General features: G+C 36.3%; 2 protein-coding genes across 5 annotated transcripts; both read left to right on the top strand.

Annotated features, from left to right (window-relative positions):
• Nucleotides 1–1319: 1319 nt before the first annotated feature.
• Nucleotides 1320–18033, top strand: LOC111594053 (probable phospholipid-transporting ATPase IF). 4 transcript variants are annotated; one of them, XM_030224176.1, is made up of 11 exons: nt 1320–1361; nt 1679–1744; nt 12583–12790; nt 12853–12978; nt 13047–13593; nt 13951–14365; nt 14981–15729; nt 15805–16307; nt 16367–17180; nt 17384–17710; nt 17795–18033. In XM_030224176.1, the coding sequence occupies exons 2-11, from the start codon at nt 1742–1744 to the stop codon at nt 18006–18008; spliced, it is 3906 nt and encodes a 1301-aa protein (XP_030080036.1). In that variant the 5' UTR covers nt 1320–1361; nt 1679–1741; the 3' UTR covers nt 18009–18033. The 4 variants fall into 4 exon arrangements, with proteins under 4 accessions (XP_030080036.1, XP_030080037.1, XP_023162938.2 ...); XM_030224177.1 differs by having other exon boundaries at nt 1337–1353; XM_023307170.2 differs by lacking the exons at nt 1320–1361; nt 1679–1744 and adding an exon at nt 3999–4638.
• A 1034-nt stretch (nt 18034–19067) lies between these two features.
• LOC111594071 (TNF receptor-associated factor 3) lies at nt 19068–22122 on the top strand. The gene is made up of 7 exons (XM_023307207.2): nt 19068–19298; nt 19583–19782; nt 19855–20280; nt 20342–20490; nt 20554–20834; nt 21562–21677; nt 21733–22122. Exons 2-7 carry the CDS (start codon nt 19657–19659, stop codon nt 22039–22041), a joined length of 1407 nt encoding a protein of 468 aa, XP_023162975.1. The 5' UTR covers nt 19068–19298; nt 19583–19656; the 3' UTR covers nt 22042–22122.
• Nucleotides 22123–22660: the final 538 nt, after the last annotated feature.

Genomic DNA, 22660 nt, shown 5'->3' with positions numbered 1-22660 from the left:
AATTTCAAGTATCTAGTTTCAATAGCGGCAAAATGGTTTGCGTTCATAATTTACTCATTTTACTTCGTGTACAAGTATAAAAAAGAGTATTTTTTTTTAATTTTTCGTTTTTTTTGTGCAACTAACGTTAGCGAAGTTTATTTATTTCTGTAAAAATGTAATAAAATAAATGTTAGCAATTCAGCAAATACAGAATGTTAATGCACGTTTATTTCATGTGTTGTTGTAGACACCTTTTAAACAGAGTACAGGCCGATATCTTACGTACTCTCGCCGATAATATGTGAGATAAGGCTACGAACTACTCTTTACATAGGTGCGCATTATATACCATATATGCATATATATATACGTACATATGTATGTGTATTTTACGATTCCTTGAGCGAACTTTGCTAACGCACGGGTAATGTGTACTCCAACCGAAATAATCTAACCCCTCATACAAGCTTTCAGACGATAACGCCCACGGAAATGAGTCAAGTCTATGCGTACGTTTCGGTTTGCTTACATATGTGTGTATGTGTGTATGTGCAAATGTGTGTGCATGATTCAATGCTTTCAGATAAGATAATGTTATCAACTTTACCTTATAGCTTTGGTTCAGTGACTGGGGCTGGGGCTAGTTAAGATAGAAAAAACATCGAAGTGAACGGTATTTGAGAGTGCCTCATAGGCGTAGTCAGGAGAGGGTTGGTCAAACACTGCCCGTATCTGAAATGTTTCTACGGCTATCTACACCATTTTCTTCAATATGCACTCATATAGCAATACCTATATATAATATATATTGTATATTATGTATTATATACACTGCTCGTCATCAGATTAGCGCGTAATTTTCCAACTTCTGTTTTCCTATGTGTGCTCTCTGACCAAAAACTTGTTGTTTTTTTTTTTTAAATTTGAGTTTTTGAAAAAAAGGTAAATTTTTCCAGTACATATTACTGGATATTTACAGAAACTAAATTGTTAGTATTATTTTCTAAACTTTTAAGAAAATAATTTTTTTAATATTATGTTGGGAGCTACAGCAGCCAATTTATTTCATTTTAGAAAGAATATATGGAAGTTTAAAATATAACGTGAATGGTTTAGATAATATTCCCCTTCCCCACACAAATATATATATATATATATTTTTTTTTTTTTTATGTATATATATATATGCTTATAAATGTGATTCGGTAAGCCCATTTGTATGTATATATATGCATATATATATATATATATATATATATATATATATATTTATATGTATGCCTCATATCATTGCGAGTAATATCGCTATCAACAATTCTTCGACAGTTTGCCGATAGATCAGTTTGCGCGTAGAAGGCTTCTCCTTCCTGAGTATACTCGTACACACATATACATACATACATATATATATATATGTATATATATATATATATATATATATATATATATATATATATAATATATAAATATAAATATATATATATATTATATATATATATATATATATATATATAATATATATATATATATATATATATATATATATATATAATATATAAATATAAATATATATATATATTATATATATATAAATATAAATATATATATATATTATATATATATATATATATATATATATATTTACACTTAATTTGTTTGATTTTCAATCCCGGCTTTTGTTTATATAATTTTGAAGGATCAGCGTCACGCTCTGTGTCAAAGAATCAGAATTTCATCAATTAATGACATTATCTACAGAATGGTATGTTTACATATTGGTAAAAGCTATGTGAGCAAAAAAGAGATAAAGAGGTATCTGCAAACACTTACAAATATATATGTAACTATACAATTTCATATTTGGAAATATCTGGGCTATTGTGAAATGGTGACAAGTGGAAAATGAATAACCAAAAAAACTAAGTTTTTCCTATTTTTTTTACCGTTATCTATTTTTTATACCCTGATCCCATTGAAAATGGGAAATCAGGGTATAATGGTTTTGTGCAAATGTATGTAACAGGCAGAAGGAGGCGTGGCAGACCCCATAAAGTATATAAATTCTTGATCAGGACGACAAGCCCAGTAGATTAAGCCCTGTTCGTCTGTCCGTATGTGTGAATTTAATTATTATCGTATAAAACATAATTGAAATGCTGTTAATAAAATATATATCGAACGTCTTAAGAGCTAGAGCCTCCAAATTGTATTTAGTTTTATGTATATTTCATGCAATTTTGATTTTTGTTGGATTTTTGATACCGGCTCCAAATTACCCCAAATTCTTAAAATTTAAGTTCAGTTGGAACTAGGGCCATTATATGAAGCCGTTTGCATCTCAACCAAGCCAATAGGATATATAGATCATATGCTGAATTTCATTAAAATCTATTGAGTAATACAGTTATTAAGCAAAACGCGCACGCATTTTTTCCTATACATTCAAATGCGTATATTCTTTTCTTTTCGAAGAATCGAAATTGCGATTGAATTATGCTAAATTATTAGCTGCTACTTAACTTCAAATTTGCAATTGATTGAGTAAGAAGTGCAGTGGCTGCGTTGGTAGAGTCGCCGCTCGTATGCAGCTAGGCCGCTAGGCTAGGCAGCTAGGCTAGGAGATGATATATTTTTTATTGTTTTATTTTTTTTTTTAATTATGAAGTGGCAGCGTTGGTAGAGTTGGTGCACGTTGCGCAACCAATCCGGGTTCGAATCCTTGTCTCGTAATGTCGTTTTTTATTTGTTTTCTTTTTTTTTTTTTGAATACTCGATACAAACTACGGAAAATATTAATAAACGCAAATAGGACAGGGATCAGGGTATCTCCTAGTCGGGCACCCCAACTAGAGCTTTGTTACTTGTTTAATTTTGTATTTATTTGTGGAACTCATTAGATATCCATTCAAGTAGGATATATGTGTTAAATGTAGCCTTCAAAGCGAAAGAAATATACTTAATTAACTGCTTTATGTAATGAGTCTTATTCATTATTTTCAAAATGGAATAAAAAGTCGTTTATTGAAAGCAGGTTTGGTCTCTGAAGTTTTTAACAGTGAATAGTATTGTTTTCTAATATAGTTATATGAAGTAACAAGCTCCCTTAATTATAGTTTTTATTTGTATCTGAAATAAAATTTGTATACATGGATAATTTTGTGAATTTAGCTCTAAAATAACAGTGGGAGAAATGCTAAAAATATAGAAGATCAATAACACTTTTAATTGAACCCATTAAATGGGAATAGTTATCGATTATTTGAAACTAACCTCATCTGCACGTCCTATAGGAAAACCTATCTTCAAGTCCCTATAGATGAAGAGATAGACGCATTCATATGGACAGATAAGCGGCCAAATAATAATAAACAGACAAATGTACAATGTTTGCTGGACTCGACGTTTGCTCTTTCTGATCAAGAAATTGTGTCATGGCTACATCTGTTACAAATATTTCAGGTGGACCCATATACCCCAAATTCTCATTTTAAGCAAGCGGACACTCATGAAACGTTTTTTTTGCCTTCTCCATAAAGTATGCTATGATAATAAGTAAAGACTAAACTAAACTTTAACTATGAACATTTACGGTGAATAAGAAGAATGTATTGATTTTCGTCATGTGCGAATTGTGTATTTCATAGCTACAAAGTCTTCAAAAGGTATTCACAAAGGCTGATGCTTTAGGCTGGGTACTGATGTACTTATCCTATAGACCATATGCAGTTTAATAATGGGTGCTGCAGTACCTATAATACATGGCATTCAGAATTGGTTTATGGAATGCAGAAATTCCAATACATATATAGATACTCGAATTATATATATATATATATATATATATATATATATATATATATATATAAATGTTGTAGTATAATTCGAGTATAATAACATTCTTGTTCAAATGCCTCAAATGTGTTAGTCAGTTAAGCAGGTAAAACATGGTTCTAATCTTATCGGGCTTGACGGTGCTGATATGAGAAAGTCTCTAATCAAGAGCGCCCTATTTGACACAATAGAAAAACCCCTCTGCATAGAGCGTGAGCAGTTTTGGTGTCGCCCACAACTGACTCTTCTGGATTAGTGGAGATCCGCCGTAGTGTCAACGATTTTGAGACGCGAATAAATTAAACGCCCTTGAGTCAATTATGGCGTACGAAATAAAAACAATAATTTGAAGCCCAAAGGTGATATGGTTTATTATGAACTGATGAAATACGCACACCCTGTAATCATTCGATGCCAATTTGTCGCCCTTCGTGTGTTTCGCTCAATCGCCCTAACAATCGTTTCGTGCTCGCTCATAAATGGAATCTATGTGCTTATTTGACAATACATGCTCATATAATAGTATATACACATATGGCTTGCGCTCACCGAGATCGATTGGCTGGATTTGATATTGAATATTAACGGCGACTGTCTACATTCGGGTATTTGGTTTCTAAACTACCCGGTACCCACTATCCACTAGCCACATTAGCGATAAGCCCCGATTCGAAGAGCTTTCGGTTGACATATACAACCTGTTCCGTAGTATGCGATTGTTGCGACTCCGAGCCACATTGTACTTAAACAATAATAAATATTATTTGATTTAGACTGGATTCGGAAAAAATGGATAAGATGTTTTCCAAAATGTTTGTCAAGCGGGTAAGTTGTCGTTGCATCTATTTACCTAGACATCCAAAATGTTTATTGCACTTGAACATAATAATAATTAATCATTCAAAGGTAGACTTTTTCTGTCAATTAACTACAATTTATTAATTTATAATTAAATGAATTATATCCTGTTTCTGCAATTGAATTTGATTTTTGTGCACACGGCGAAAATTACGCTGAAGTTGCGACATCAGAAGGCATAAAGTCTTTATTCTATTATCTTTCTATTATCTCTCACTAAATGTGCGCATTGATATGACGGTGACACACCCAAAACGTCCACTGGTGAATAGCTATGGAGTCGAACATATATAGCTAGTTCTTAACATGAGTTCTCACTTATATAGATTTCTGAGCCATTGGCATAAACGGTGCTCAATTACTTTTGGACTGTTTATGTTTAACAAGCAACGTTTTGGGCTTACTACTTCCGGACCTTGAGATTTTACTGAATATAATTTTTCTATTGGTGTTTCAAAGAAAAACTCATAGTAACGTGAAACCATAGAAAATTGGAATTCCGCGTATAAAGTTTTTGCTAAGAATGTATATATCAGATAAAAGAAATATATCTACACATAAATATATAACTTAATCAGTATCGCCAAGTGAGTAGGTCTGGTGCGAATGGTAGAGACTTTACCTATATGTAGGCAATAGATCTTCTATAGACCGTCTTCTATTAATAGAATCATTTAAATATATATATTGTCAAGTACACGATTTTTTTATGTATAATACTTAAATATGGTATAGAATTTTGTGTGCTAAGAGTTTGAGGAATATATGCTCTTCTAGATTAAGAGGAATTTTGGTATATATCTGCACGCCTTTTAGAAGAATAAAAAAATATAAGAGAGCTAAACATAAAATGTCTAAAGTGATCTTAATTTAAGTTTTCCGAACTTTGTTTCAAAGTTCATGTTATGACAATTACGAAAGATAAATTTGAAAGTTTACATATCTATATGTCTATATTATCTTTCTATATCTATATAATACAAATATGAAAGCACTAGTTGGCGAAGTCAGACTTTTTGATACTCTAAACCCCGTCCGATTTGCATTTTTAAATATAGTTCATAGTTTGTATCTAGCATAAGCACATATACAAACTTTCGGATTGTTTGTCAAAACAAATCAAATAAAATAGACTCGAACCACCATCTTCTCGGCCAGGCGTATCAGCTCTACCAACACAAACACAATTCAATCGCTATACCCGATTTTTTATATATGTTCAGGCCCGAATGTACAAGATATTCGAGGATTCTAAACATACCGTCTACGCACTCAACTACTAGCAGGTAGTGCATAGATAAGGCCACATGTTTAGAATCTAAATTTATACATACCAATGCTGAGCCTTACAAACTCAGAAATAGATAAGCTAGATTTAAGGGTTGAAATACGCATGTCAGGGTATAAGAACCCTTGTTCAGAAGAATTAAGAATCAATTTAATAGTGAACAATATCACAGTAAAGTGAATTACAAGGTCCTTCGATCTAATCTACAAGGCTACGTTTTGGGGTAAATGGAAAAGCTCAGTGATAAATTGTTTAGATAATTTTCTTTGACTAACCAATTCAAGCTGTGATAGAGGTACAGCATTAAAACATTAAAACAAAAACAATGGGTCAAGCCAAAGATTAAATCAGGAACAAATTTACACAAAAACAAGTAAGAAAGCTCTATTCGGGGTGCCCGACTAGGAGATACCCTGATCCCAGTCCTCTTGGAGTTTTTTAGTATTTTCCGTATCGAGTATTCAAAAAAAAAAAGAAAAATAAAAAACGACATTACGAGAACAGGATTCGAGCCCGGATTGTTTGCGCAACGTGCATCAGCTCTACCAACACCGCCAATTCATATTTAAAAAAAAATTGCAAATTGGCCAAACGTTTTGTTTAATAACTTCTGTTTTACTTAATGTATATTAATGAAATTTTCAGTCTATGATCTACATATTATATTGGCTTGGTAGAGATGCAAACGCCGTCACATAAAAGCCCTATTTCCAACAAAACTTAAATATTAAGAATTTGAGGAAGTTTGGAGCTGGTATCCAAAATCCAACAAAAATCAAAATTGCATGAAATATACATAAAACTAAATACAAAATTTGGAGGCTCTAGCTCTTAAGACGTTCGATATATATTTTATTAACTGCATTTCAATCATGTTTTATTCGATAATAATTAAATGCGAATAGTTATCGAATATTTGAAACAAACTTGACCTGCGCGTGCTAAAAACGAACCTACAAAAAAGTCTGTAGCTCTTATAGATGCTGAGATCCACGTTCACACATACGGACAGTCAGACAGACGGACAGGGCTCAATCGACTCAATCGACTGCACAAAACCATTATACCCTGATGTCCCATTTTCAATGGGATCAGGGTACAAAAACGCAAACAAAATGCTGTCTTGAGTTGCTCATAACGCATTCACATATTTGTGACAAGATCCGGCAGAGCATCCCGAACAAGGATGTGTTATCAGTAGACGATAAATTGGCAGAAGAATTTACTTCCAATCATCTAATGTTGATCAAAATTGGTGTCGTCGACCATTAATATTTTAAGGAGAAAATATGATGAATATGAAGAGTCTTTAATGAAAGTCGAATTTGCTGACCATGCCATAGACACCGGCCAAACATCATCCATCCAACCGAAGACATTTAAGGCACAACACAGGCAGCAAAAAATATTTTCTCAAAGAAGCTCGAGCCCAATTGATGTGATGGTGGACCTTGTGGACAGAAGAACTCTAAAAGTAAGGAAACACATGCAAGAGGTGTATGCCAACCTAGAGCTCAGCAGCCAGGAAGAAATCCTTGACTATACAGAAAAGTTTATTTTCTTCTGGAACAAAGTCCAGTCAACACTCACGGGTTTAGAGCCAAATTATGAGAAATTTGCCTTTGACATCGATGAAATTAATGAGCTGGAATGCAATGTCAGCATACTCACAAGAAAATTAAGCAGAAGAGTAGTTGACGTGCACAATATAAAAGACGTTCCAAAGATACCGAAAGTAGATCTTTCTCACTTTAATCGAAGTTCCAAAGATTGGCCAATGCTTATCGAATTATTCGCCGAGGTGATTCACAACAGGAAAGATATCAGCGACACAAGGAAGCTGAACTACCTGAAATCATGCCTCAAAGGAGAAGCCAAAATGGTCGTAGACCATTTATTAATTGGCTCGTAGAAGCTACGAAAATAAACGCAAAATATTTGCTAACGCCTTTAACCAGCTAGTGCACATGAAACTGCTGAAGAACAATGATAAAGGCAATATCCGCAAGTGCGTCAAAGAAAAAGGTACATTTTGTAATGAAGCTGACGTTCTATTTGCTCAGATTTTGTTGCGACCATTCTCAACGGAAATCCTACAACTTTACGAGCAACATGTAAAGAAGTCTAGAGAAATTCAATCCTTGGACAATGTGCTAGAGTTTATTGAGCAACTATATAACTCAATAGACTGGACATGAGGTAGACTGGACATGAGGTAATCAAAAAGCGTTTGCTTAACAATCAAACCCAGATTTAAAAGCAAATTCGTTACCACAACGCAGGCACTTGTTATGCTAAAACTTGAGAGGGCTCTACCGATCAAAAAAATTGACATGGATGCCAATAAAGATTGGGCTACGTGCTAGCAGACCTACATTATAACATTTAACGAGCGATGTTGTTATTGGCGTTGGCGTTGGCGATCCCCAAATCATTTTGGAAAGAGTAAATAAAATTAACGAAAAACTGGGACTTGGAACTTGGATGGATTGTCTCTGGCAATACAGCTGGATTATCAAGCAACAAGCGCATCAATAACGACGTGTCTGGGCGTCCCAGAGAACTCTTTGGGATGAAAAGTTGGGATGTTAGACAGATACAGGAGATACAGGTAACTTATTAAGAGGAGAAACCAGAGGCAGCAATTGCTAGCTGTATCATTTGGCCCCCGCAGAATGTTCAGGCATGAATATACAAGATATTCAAGAATTCTAAACATGCCGTCTAAGCACTCAATGACTAGTTGCCTATATGTATATATTATATTATATGCTCGATGTTAGCACAAGGCAATGTTTTTACTAGCATTCTTTCCGCGCTCGCGAGTATCTAAATATTTCAATTCAATCAAGTATCGACGAATTTGACGAGCTCTGGCAAATTAAGCATGAACTTTGAACTCCTAAGTAGAGTACGAACAGTAGGTCTCTGGCGGTCCGAATTCGAATGTAGCTCTCAGTAGCTAGCGTCAATAAGTTGATTTTTTTTACGAATATTGGTTCGTGAACTGTACGAGCGGGAAGCTGGTAAACGCAAATGGGGCAAATGGGTATAGGTATGAGAAGTGCCCAATGGCAATGCAGATCTAATTCTCAGTGTGAGAACGGCTTTTAAGTTGTGCGCATCGCGTTCGGTCAGCAATTAATTTGAATTTGTTTTTCAACATATATGTACATATATGCATGGGTATATATTGATTTACGTTAAAATTTAAACAGATTTATCGTGACAGTGTACAATGTAAAATACAAAATAAAAAAAAAATTTTTTTCCATTTATTTTTTATATATATATATATATTGAGTGGAGAGTAATTCCAATTTTATTACGTGATGTTCAAAGTCATGAACGTGTAAAAATACCTATTGAAATCTTAAAGATCTAACTAAAAGTCATGTAAATGTGAAAAACAAATACCACGCACTGATATACATACAAACACACACACACAAACACTCGCAAACACACATATATATATATATATATATATATATATATATATAAACATATATACGTATACACAATAACAATATATACGTATACATATATGTATATACTGTTCAATTGAAGTGTTAAAATTACCCACTTAACATCGTTTTAAGGTTATAGATTTTAATATGTGTGGAGAAAAAAAAGATACAAACATTGATGCAGTCTGACAAGCATGCAGATAAAGTAAATCGATAGCAAATACTTTTAAATCATAAATAAAGAAATGGAAATGAAATGTGCTCAAAAATATAATTAAAGTTCGCACCGTGTCAATTTGATATGATTTAGCAAACTATTTGTCATCCGCTGTCCAGCTCTCTCTCAAACTCTCTTTGGACTGAGAACAGAGCTTTCGTAAAGTAAAATGCACATGCACAATTTGTATTTGATTAAGACGGTTCATCTGCTAATGCATGTCAGCCAGTTGTTAGACAATGAATTTCTTTGGCCATGACTATCTAAGCGGATTTCGGCGCATTAATCAAATCGGTGCATATCATCCACCAGCTTGGACTGACCAAGAATCGCAATACTATTTAAAGGAAGCATTTATATGGAAACAACGCAAGGTGCGTCAGAAAAATAAGAAAAACAAGTAAGAGTGCTCTAGTCGTGACTGCTCGACTGGGAAATACCCTTAATCCTGCACAGAGCTGATATTAAAATCATTATTTTATATATACATTACATATAATACATACGTACACACATACGCACCCGCAAACTCGCTTTGCTTACTGAGAAGTTAACGCTTGGACTTCATAATAATGACGTATATATGTTTGTACTTTCCAAAGCACAAATATTCGATATTGACGGACATGGCTAGATCGGCTCGCCTAGTCGTCGTGATCAAGAATATATATATTATGGGGCCTGTCACGCCGACTTCTGCTTGCTAGATGCATTTTCAGAAACGCATTTACCCTGAAATCTCATTTTCAATGGTTCAGGATATGAAAACAAAAACTGAGATTACTGTGAAATTATGCACAAACATACATGAATGCATCCATACATACATGTTATTTATGTTATATACTTATGTGTATTTATTAACCCCGTTAACCTTTTAGAAAGCATCATTTGTATTGTTTCAAATAATCAGATAGTCGAGCAGTGCTGTGTAGTGCAGTGTGCAGTGTACTGTCAAATTGACGTTCTCGGGTGTCTATTTTAGAGACAGTTTTCCTGGTCTAGTTTGTTTATAAACTCATTTATGGGATGTCTTTGCGGGGCACGAGAGGGATATATGCTGACTTTTATTCTGGAAAGTGTATGAAATTTTTACATGGTCACTACCAGGAAAATCATCGAGTTCTTTTCTCTTATTCTATACTATGTTCTATACTATGCTCTCTTCTGATATACTATGTCCTTTGATAAAAAGGTTAATGCTAAAATTGTACCTTCACATCCAGGCCTATTAAAAGTAGCTTTATTCCCTGGGTTTGCTATAATTAGCCTGGTCTTAGCGGCCACATCCATAATCATATAATCGAGAGTACGCCCCGCATCAGCAGAAATAGTACATTTGGGAGGTTTTTTTAAATTTTTTATTTTAAGACCCGCTTCATAATATTTAATGCAGAAGCCTCTGTCATTTCAACCATGGTCCTGCGTATTTGGTCTGTAGGTAGCCGACCCCAAAACATCGATAGCATCTCCGGATGTTTTGGCACAGGCTGAATCCACCTCGGACAATATATCTTTGCTAATTGGTTCCCTAGGGTTGCAAAAGGTCTAACATGTTTCCGGCTATATGGAGTACTAATCTTTATGCGTAATTCCACTATGGATTTGCGAAGACTTTCCGCATTGTTTCTGCAACTTCCGTCTCTACTCTCTGAGTGAGTCGAGGTCTCCTATCTATACTGTCGTTTTAGGCTTCTACGTAGCTTTTCTTCGAGCTCTTGCTGCAGTTATTCCCCGTTATTGAGTTCAACAAGGAGTGTCCCGAATCAGGTTTTCCTTATGTCTCTTACATTTGTCTTCTCGTCCTACTGGATTGTGCTGCTATGTTTTATGAGAACCAATTCGGTTTGGGAAGTCTTTTTATTCAATTCTTTGTTTTTTTTTGGCTGCTGCTTTTGGTTTATCTTTGTGCAGCAAAACAGTTTTCTTCGATTTTGTTTGTTTTGCATCTTTTCTTTCAACTTTTTGCCACATATTCGGTTCCTTGTGTAGGTTTCTGTTTTTCTAGGAGTGTTCAGTGTCCAAGAACAGCTAGCAATTCGATTAGGTTGGAAAGACCGCTTTGAATATTCTAATGTTTTTCTGCTTCGTCACTGCAGTTTTTATGTCTCACAATGGGCGCCTGGCTATATTTTAATGATGGCATATTCTTTCTCGGCGCCGATATCTAGCCATGATTGCTTGTGGTGTTTCCTCTACATTTCACTGGCTTCTTTGAAGCCCTGAGTTTTTGTCAAAGCCTAGCTATAATCACTGAAGCGTTGATCAATTTCCTCTTGTGGTGTTCTAAACCGTATTTTTCTCGTTATGGGGTTGCTTATTATATTTATATTGACTACAAACCATTATTTTAGCTGGGATGTAAAGTCGCTCTTAGCAAATCTCTTGATTGTCTATTTCTTATGGGAGCCAAAGTTCACAGTCTCAATCATGCCCAGATTAAAGAGGTATCTCAATTGAAACCTGTACCGGTGATGAGCTTCGAACATACCTGGCGACCTGCTACGGGCTTAAGGGGACGTGGACAGATGCAACATTGTCCCAGAAGCCATTTACACACGATATCACTACACAATAGTGAGGTGCTACAATGAAATATATTTCAATGCAGGTGTCATCAATTCCGAATCTTTGACTGTTCGTAGTCCGTGGACGGTTAAAAACATCACTTTCAATTCAATCTTATTCATCTTCTGAAATCGCTGCACACATTAGTTAACAATTGGGCGGTTGCCTCCCTATCCAATGGGGCCAATCGTGGAGTCTGTGTGCCAACTTGGCAACAAGTAGCGTTGCCCTGTAATAAGAATATTAATAATACTAATAAAATGTCTTCAAGTATTTTATAATAATAATTCATGATAATATAATAATAAATTGATGTATATAGAATATTTTTTTTTGACTAAAAGCTTTTTCTTTTTATTATTTTGTAGGGCTCGAGAGTTAGTACAATAAATGACTGGCTACAAATACAAATTGGCGGCTCTGAGGATGTCAAAAAGAAAAAGCCAACAAATCAGAATCGTATTAAGTCCACGAAATACACATTGCTCACATTTCTGCCGCAGAATCTATTAGAACAATTTCGTCGCATAGCAAATTTTTATTTTCTAGTTATGACGATAATATCACTACTTATTGGTAAGCCTAAATACAGGCAATAATTTATACATTGCTATATGAATTATTTATGTTACATATAGATAGTCCAGTTTCGCCTATGACGTCGTTGCTGCCTTTAGTTTTTGTGATTGCTGTGACAGCAGCAAAGCAGGGCTATGAAGATATACTGCGCTATAGAACTGATAATGTCGTTAACCGATCTCCGGGTAGGTATACACAATGTGAACCAATACATATATATGATAGTGTCTAATGTGTAAAGTGTGATTCACAGTAACGATCATTAAGGATGGCGCTGAGGCTATAATACAGTCACAAAATGTGGGTCCGGGCGATCTGATTGTTGTGGAACGAGACTGTGATGTGCCCTGCGATTTGGTATTGTTGCGATCAACTGATCCGCATGGCAAATGCTTTATTACAACCGCTAATTTGGATGGGGAGTCAAATCTGAAGACTTTGCTGGTGCCCAGAGATTTGCCAACAGTTCCCATTGACGAGATGCACAAGCTGGGCGTTATCGAGTGCGAAAGTCCCGGCACTGATTTATATAGTTTTAATGGAAAAATTGAGATAGCCGGCAGCGAGGGACGCGTATTGCCCCTCTCGGCAGAGAATGTGCTGCTCCGTGGATCGCGTGTGAAGAACACAGAATGTGTAATCGGCTGTGCCATCTACACGGGAATGACCACCAAGCTGCAGCTGAACAGTCGACTGACTCGCAACAAGACATCCTCAAGTGAAACCTATGTGAACAGATTTTTAATATTTATACTTGTGGCTTTAATTGCAATAGTAACTTTACTCTATTTCCTAAAACGGTAAGTACAATTACACATATTTAATTGTTTGCGGCCTTTATATTTATCTGAAACATATGCTGCATTTGCTGTCATATGATTTAAAAGTTGGGACACTGTTTTAATTCTGAGCGAGCTAGAATTTAAAGGTATTAAAAGAGGAAACATAAAACACATACTCTACGACAGTCCTAATTACGAAGTATTCTCTACTAGCAATCTTTAGATCTAAGCTAGGCCCATGCATTTCCTTTTGTTTTTACACAATTTGAATTGTTAATATTGATAATGTCAAAGAACTACTAGGTGTTTGATAGCAAGGTTAGGTGTATCTGTTAGAAATTCTACTCTCATACTTTTTAATGCCTATTCCTGCAGTTACAATGAACTCTTTGTGATACCAAAGCTGACCTATCTGGGACCTGCAGCGGACGGATATAGCGTTAAACAGTTTCTGCAGGACTATCTGTCCTTTCTCATACTGTTCAACTATCTAATACCCATTTCGCTTTATGTAACCATTGAGCTGCAGCGCGTCATTGGTGGCTTTTTCATGGAATGGGATACAGAGCTATATGAGAAGGAGACCGATCAACAATGCGTTGTGAATACATCGAACTTGAACGAAGAGCTTGGGCAGATTAATATACTTTTCTCTGATAAAACGGGCACGCTCACCAAGAATGAAATGAACTTCCAACAGTGCTCGATAGCTGGTAAAAAGTTTACCTACAAAAAGACGCGACTGGAAGATGATGAGACCAAAGCATTGATAGACATCAACAAATTCACCGTAAGTCAACATATAGCTAAGACGCATATCTTGAAAAGAAACGCAGGACAATTGCGGGTTACTCAATTTAAGCAAAGATGTATGCAAAAGTTATAGCCTCACAGTCTTGGTTTATGATAAATATAAAATTATCACTAGAGTAATGAAGTTGTCTTCATTCTCCATTCTTCATTTCTTCATAATTCAAAAAAAAAAGTGTAGTCTGGCGCTTTCGACTGAATAAAACTCATTCACGGTCTAATCGCTGCCAGCTCATATGAACTTACGGCCCTAGTAAGTAACTTACGTGTCAAATCTTAATTCTATCTTCGAATTATATTGAAGAGACAGCTCCCAACGGTCGTAAATATACATATTAGAGTTACAGCGATATATTTATTCAAATAAGCGAGCTACCGCGATCTATGCTGAGCTTATATGTGTGTAACAACGTCTAACTTTATGCAGTACTAATTACCGCTCCAATAAGCGATTTAAATTTCTTATATAATAAATTAAGTATATTGCAAGAGCACAAGTATTTTTTCGTATATCCTTATACTCGATAATGTTTACGTTGGGGATGGTTGTAAAGAGTCCACTTCATTCTAAAACTTTTACAAATTTTCTTAACAGAAAGACCAAAAGATATTCTTCCAAGCGTTGGCATTATGCCACACAGTGCAGGTGGCAACGAGCACGCCGCCGGAGGTTCAGGTTACCAATAAGAATGAAAGCAACAAATCTGGACCAGCGGAACTGTACTCCATGACTGACATCACTGAGGAGAGTCACAATTCCAGCCAACACAGTGAGCTTAATGTGAGCAACACGATCGAGGCATCCGTTTCGGCTCATCCGAATGGCGGTAATGCTCCGACGACCTCATCGGATGTGAATCCCCTGCTGATTGGTGACGACAGCTACCTCGTAGAGCGACGCAAGCGGCCGCAGGTGGTCAAACGCAGCCCGAACTTTGCCCGATCCAACAAGGTGCACATAGTGGCAGCTGGCGAGGTTGCCGTTGGCACCATAGAGCAGCAGAATGGTCACTCGTTGGCTGGTATGCCAGTGCAAAGTCCCCATCTTATGCGTCCCATATCGCTGCAGTTCCAACGGTCTACTTCAGAGCGGGATCTACCACAGTATGGGGAGACAAGCAATGCCTCCGCTTTGGGTCACAGACGCGCGCACTCATACGGCGCTCCCAATGCGTATCTCTCTAATCCAGTTGGTAATATGACGCCACCGATTGGTGGGCTCTTACGCACCGCCAGCGCCACATCGCGCGAGTCCTATGCAGCTCCCATCTTCACACGCCAGCCCACTTTACTCTTACGTGCTGAGTCCCAGCGCCGCAAAAATGAAATTCAGCAAACATTATGGTATTTATTGATATATAACTAATTCTGCGCCGGCGCCTGTTCTTAATGATCTATTGCCTTTTTTGTATCTAAAAGTTTGCTGGACTATCAGGCCTCCAGTCCGGATGAGAAAGCGCTTGTGGAGGCATGCGCTTACTTGGGTCTGGTTTACACTGGGGACGATGATGAGGTGCTGCGTGTGCGCATCGTTCCACCACATCTGGACTATAAGCGGCCCATCAACAACAACAAAAATAAAGAGGATTGCTTCAATCGACTGCATGTGTTAGAGTTTACCTCCGATCGCAAACGCATGAGCGTAATAATGCGAGACGATGCTGGCAAAAAGTGGATCTATACCAAAGGCGCGGAGAGCTATGTGTTTCCACTATGCTCGAACAGCTCGGCGGACATGGTCTCCAAAACAGACAACCATATCAGTGACTTTGCTCGCTTGGGTTTACGCACCCTGGCAATAGCCAGACGAGAGATTCCTGAAACGGAGTACGAAGAATTCATCACATCCCTGGCACAGGCTAATAGCTCACTGGAGAATCGTAAGCAGCTTTGCGAGGAGTGTTATTCAAAGATTGAGAGCAGTAAGTTGACAATGTCACTTAGTAATCGAAATATTACATATATGTTTATATTTTGACAGACCTCGACTTACTCGGCGCGACAGCTGTCGAGGATGCACTTCAGGATGATGTGACAGATACGTTAGTATCTCTGCAAGCAGCTGGCATCAAGATTTGGGTGCTCACTGGCGACAAAGTGGAAACGGCATTGAACATTGCCTTGTCCTGCGGCCATATTCCGCCTGACGCCAAGAAGTATATCATACTCGAGTGCAAGAGCCGTGACGATCTGTTGGTTCACTTGAACGTGCTCGAGCGGGAAATTGTGTTTGGAATTGGACAAGAGTGCGCCTTGCTTATCGATGGCAAGAGCTTGGGCGTTGCTCTAGCTGAGGCACCCAAGGAATTTCGCAATGTAGCCGTGAAGTGCACGGCTGTGCTCTGCTGTCGCCTTAGTCCACTGCAGAAGAGCGAGGTGGTGGCGCTTATCAAGTCATCCAATGAGAACTATAATACAGCCTCCATTGGTGATGGAGCCAACGACGTGTCCATGATCCAGGAGGCCCATGTCGGCATCGGGATCATGGGCCGTGAAGGCCGGCAGGCGGCACGCTGCGCTGACTTCGCTTTTGCCAAGTTTTGTATGCTGAAGCGTCTGCTTCTAGTCCATGGCCATTATCACAGCGTGCGCCTATCTTTTCTGGTGCTATACTTCTTTTACAAGAACATCGTTTTCATGGGCATTATGTTTCTATTTCAATTTCACACGCTCTTTTCCTCATCGTCGGTTTACGATTCACTGTTCCTGACCCTTTACAATGTCATCTACACGTCCCTGCCCATTCTCTTTATATCCTTAACGGAGAAGCCATACACCGAGGAGCAGCTTATGCAGTAAGTACATACGTCTATTTTACGAAGATAATCGGTGCAATGCGATATAGTTAGGAATTCTTCTATTTAACAATCACCAAGTACTCCACATTTGAAATACCTCAATACAATACAAGTTAACATATATATATCTATAGAATCATCCGCCTTACACTGAATGTATTTTATTGAGTACTTGATTTTTCATTTTTTTGCTCTCGCAGAAATCCGAAACTCTATAGGAAAAATACAGACAATAAGGCGCTTCATTGGCCCTATTTCTTGATGTGGACCGTATTTGCGATTTATCATGCGGTGGTCATATTCTATTTTGCGTACTGTGTCTTCTCCTTTAACAATGTCATACTCAATGGAGGCCAGACGGCGGCCTTCTCCTGCTTTGGTACGCTGCTTATCTGGGCTGTGGTGATCATAGTAAACCTGAAGCTCTGGCTGGAGTCCATGTATCTCTCCTATTGGTATATTGCGACAATAGTATTATCAATACTTGCATTTATGGTTACGACCGTCATCTACAATGTTATCAATTTGTAAGTTCCATTTCAATTCAAATGATTATATACTTTAGATGCAATAATTATATTTGACAATTATATACATATCTCAATTCACAGGGACTACGATACGGATATTTATTGGGCGTATAACAATCTGCTAGCCTCCCTGCCCATTTGGTTGTACATGTTTTTGGTTGTTATCGCCTCTTTATTGCCCGATTTCACGCTGAGAATGCTCCAGAAAGCTTTTAAAATAGAGAGATTTAGCATATTTCCCGGCAAACAACGAAAGATTGAAATGCGTAAGAAGTTCGAGTCGACCTACTTATAATACTTAGAGTTAGTCAATTTTTTTTGTACGCTTAATTTATTTATTTGGTTTTTTTTTGTACATAAACTATATATATGAAATATATGTACTTTTTTTAATAAGTAAAATCGATTGTTTGTTAAAGTATCTTTATTCTTGATTGTTTCATTGAGAAAAACTTTCACGTGTGGGCCGGCAGTCTTGATACCCATACGAGCTGCATGACTTGTCAGAGCATAAATGATAAAAAGTAGCCTGGATCAGCACACCAAACGTAAACAGAATTGCTTTATAAGCCAATCATGGGGCGGCACTGGAAATACATTCAGATACATGAATAGGCTATACGTTCATATATTTGTTTGTTTAGTACATACTTACGATAAGATTACCATACAATTCGGCGGCTCACCTAATTGTGTGGTCCACTTTGTAACTTTTTGCGACACCCAATTTATAGGGTATATCTGGAGCAGTTCATTGATCGGGCACTTGGCCTTAAAATAACAGTTAGACAGTGTTTAGCAAACAGCACAAAAAGTTGATATTTAAGACAAAATAAAAACATTAGTACAGTAAGAGGGCCCGAAATCCAAATGAATTGTGCATTATCAACCCAATCCATACCTAAAGGGGTTTCTCATATTTAGAAGGACAAATTTTTACATAATCAAATATGGAGAGCAATATGGAGTGTGTTGGCAATGTATTTAATTATGTTTGAAAAATAGCAACTAGTATCTTAATTCTTAATTTATAACAAATAAAGTGGACGAAACAAACTTCAAAGTAAGACGTTCATTCGAACAGTAAACAGATCCCGGAAAAAAATATATTTTAAATTTAGTGTATATTGCATTAACTAATTTACAGGTGAAAATTTACTTATAAAATTAGTTTTATTCGTTAAAATATTTTCTGGAAATACAAATATTTTCAAAAAGATATATTTTAATTTAAAAGATGTGAAATCTTATAGCTGACCATTTCAAGCTGACCAAAAAGAGACTCCGATTAACTGGACAATATTTGTTGCAGTTGTGCAGAGTAACTATGATACGTGCTTACCCGCTTGCCCTTTCAATGTTATCTCTGCTGTGTTGACTCTCTGGTGATATTATTTTTACTGTTGCAGTGCCAGAATATTTGATTGTACAGTTATTTCCATTGATAATGATATCTCGAATTCTATATGTGTGTGTGCTGGTTTTTATATAGTCAGCACAGGTGTATGCAATTCGACTTTTTCATAATTCAAATGAGACAGAAATCGTTGAAACGATCTAAGCCAGTGTATAGTAAATGGGAAGAGTTGAGTTTGTGGCTTTCATTGAATCGAGTTTATATATTATGTTTATACTGTATATTTATTATATACATACATATGTAGGCTACGTAGGCTCGCAGTTGCCGCAGCTTTATCGGGGTACCTCCCACTGCACAACACAGCACAGCAGAGCCATGTAGCAACGCATATCTATATCTGCTGTTATATGTGTGTGGGTTGGCTATGTCGAAGGCAATTCTTAATCATCTATATGTGTATGTATGTGCATATATACATGGACATATATTTCTTTTTTTACTGAATTTAGTATGTTTGAGACGGTTCACGTAACGGCAAATTAGGTTTGTTTTGTGGAAACATTACGTGTGGGAAATCTTTTGAATGATGTCATTTAATAAGTCTGCGGACGATCGATCAATCCAGCAGCCCAAATCGACGACCATCGTCAAATATGAGAAATCATCGTGTCTGTTTTGTAATGAGTGGTTCGACGCCCAAACTTTTACGGTGTGTTAAAAGCTCTTTAAAATAATGTCAATAAATTCAATTCATAAGAATTTTCGCTTTACAATTATATAGGAACACCTCATACACTGTGGACAGGTGCTAGAGGAGTGCCCGAATAATTGCAATGTGTTCATACCACGCATCCGTATGCGATCCCATTTGAAGGAGTGTCCACGTGGAAAGCACCAGCATAATATGCAACGTCTCAGTGTCAGCATGGAACGTTTGGATCAACATACCGATCACCGTGTCCAGGTTCTGGAACAAGACATATCGACTATACGTTCAGTGCTCAATGAGGAAATACGACAGCGTCTGCATCTTATCACGGACGTGGGCAACATACGGAAACACAATCAGGTGGTCGAGGACCGGACCCGGGAGACGGATGAGTGTATCACGGAATTACGGCAACAGCTCGACGACGAAAGGGTCCAGCGCGGCTTTGCCACAGAGCAAAACCAAGTGGACTTTCAATATTGTTGCAGCATAACGCAGGTAATTCGGAACATTAGATACCAAAAAATAATATAACAGATATGGCCAATATCCCGTAAAGTCGCTGAAGGAACAAGTGGAAATGAAAATGACTGATTTGCAACAGCATATTAATCAGCTGTCTTCGGATGTGAGCTTCCATCAGAATCAGCTGAATGATAATATTATGAAATTGGAGGAAATTGTTTTTGAAAATGAGCGAACCAATCGGTAAGTAATAAACTTTTTCAAATAATCGTTGCAATCTGAGCTCGATTGTACATAATTTATTAGGAATAAGTTTATGCAGATCGACCAGTTTCTGCAGGAGATAAATGAGGATATTAAAACTAAATTGGGATCTACGGATTTTTCCACCACGAAGCAAGCCACACTAGACTATGAAGTTAAGAATGTTAAGAGCGTCATGTGCGAAACAGAGGAGCGCTGCGATAAGCTACAAAGCATTGTCCAAAACCTTGATAAGGCACTCCATCAAACAATGCAAAGCATCGCGGACATCGAAAACCAGCTGGCCATGCAGCAGCGTATAGCCAGTGTTCAGAATATAAGAGGTGAGATGTGACTAATATTTTTTTTGCAGCGAATGGGAGGGTCTAAATATGAAATAAAGAATGGACTTTAAAAATATAACAGGTAAACATAAAGGTGAAATATAAAATACTTCGATAATCTAGAGAGTAAAAGAGGTGAAAATACTAATATAAGAAATGGGCAGCGCAGAGCATATTTTATTTGATAATTTCTAATATAAGATGCTCAAAAAACAAAGAAGACTTCAACTATAAGGAAAACACTCAGATATTATTAAAAGTATTGGAAGTGTACAATTGAAGAGTCATATCATAAAGAATATAAGAGGTGAAAGAACAGAGAATATTCTTTATTCAATCACAATACTAATAATAATACAATTCTAGGAGTTACTCGGAGCCTCCTCCGATCTCTCACATACATTTTAAGTAAAACGATTATAACCATTTTCAATTTTAGCTACATTTTAATAAAACGATTGTACCCATTTTCAATGATTTAAGGGTAACAAACATGCATAGAGATGGAAAATAAGTAATAATATGCTGATCATAATTGATAGTGCCAATTTGATATATTTATCAATCTTTAATGCTACAACTACAGCTTTCGCTCTACTATCTTCTTGTTTCGCCAACTCAGAATAAATGATTTTCAGATTCAAATTTTAATAAAATTCATGTAGACGAGATAGAAGTAGAACAGTTGCAGTAGATAGAAATAAGATTCATTCATGGACAATTTCAGGTCATTTAATTTGGCGCATCAAGGATTATTCAAAGAAATTAGAGGAGGCCAAGCAATACGATACTATTCTGCATAGTACCATGTTCTCCAATAAAGCATTTGGATATGCCTTGCGAGTAAGTTTTATATTATGTGGACCCTACATAGTCGATTAATACAATCCGATTTCAGCTGGATATCTATTTAAATGGTAAGGGCACTTGGAAAGGACGCAATTTGATTGCTTGTTTAAATGTGCTATCTGGCGAATATGATCCACTTCTAAAATGGCCATGTCGTCTGCAAGCCGAGATAATTATTCGGGATCAAAGCGAAATAACGCTGGAGTCACAGGACTATGTCAAGACGATCTATGTGCGAAAGAAGAGCGATGATTATATACAAACTAATCAGTATTTCCATATACCACACAAGGTTATTACCAGTCGTAATTATTTACGTAACGATTCACTGTTTGTCGAAGTGCGAGTTCTCAAATGAATATGGAATAATGTTTAGTTTATACATTGAGAAACGTAAACCAAAAAGAATTCATTAATAAAAACCAACTTTAGACTATTACATATGTTTAGAATAATAATAATAAAAAAAATTGTGAATAATGATGAATTGAAATATTTCTCTGCCTGCCCATCAAATGATTATTACAACTGTAATTGAAAAGTCTAGCACCTTAAATAAAATAGAATATCTATGCATATATAGGTATATTTAAAATACAAACAGTGTCTGGAAAAAGAAGAAATAGAAACATATTCGTGGCATTGACATTAGATAAAAGGATCGTAAAATTAAAATTTTTTAAATAAAAATAAGACAGTATGTGAACATTGTTCGTTGTTTCCTCAAGTGTAAATGTAAATGTAAATGCATATGCTTAAGGGCTATTGTTTGTCGAGGCACAGTTTTTAACAATTAGATATATTTTGCACTGCTATTTTTGGATGGGAAATTCCATTGTCTTATTTAAATAAAAATAGTTACTTCGTAGTCAATAATACATATATACATATACACATATACACATATATATATATATATATATATATATATATATATATATAAGAAATAGAATACGTAATATGTATAGTTATATAGA

This window comes from Drosophila hydei, unplaced genomic scaffold (assembly GCF_003285905.1).
Source record: "Drosophila hydei strain 15085-1641.00,03,60 unplaced genomic scaffold, DhydRS2 tig00000383-arrow-arrow-pilon, whole genome shotgun sequence".
NCBI lineage: Eukaryota > Metazoa > Arthropoda > Insecta > Diptera > Drosophilidae > Drosophila > Drosophila hydei.
Note: the sequence above shows the minus strand (reverse complement) of the source record. Positions and strands in the feature narration are given on the sequence as shown.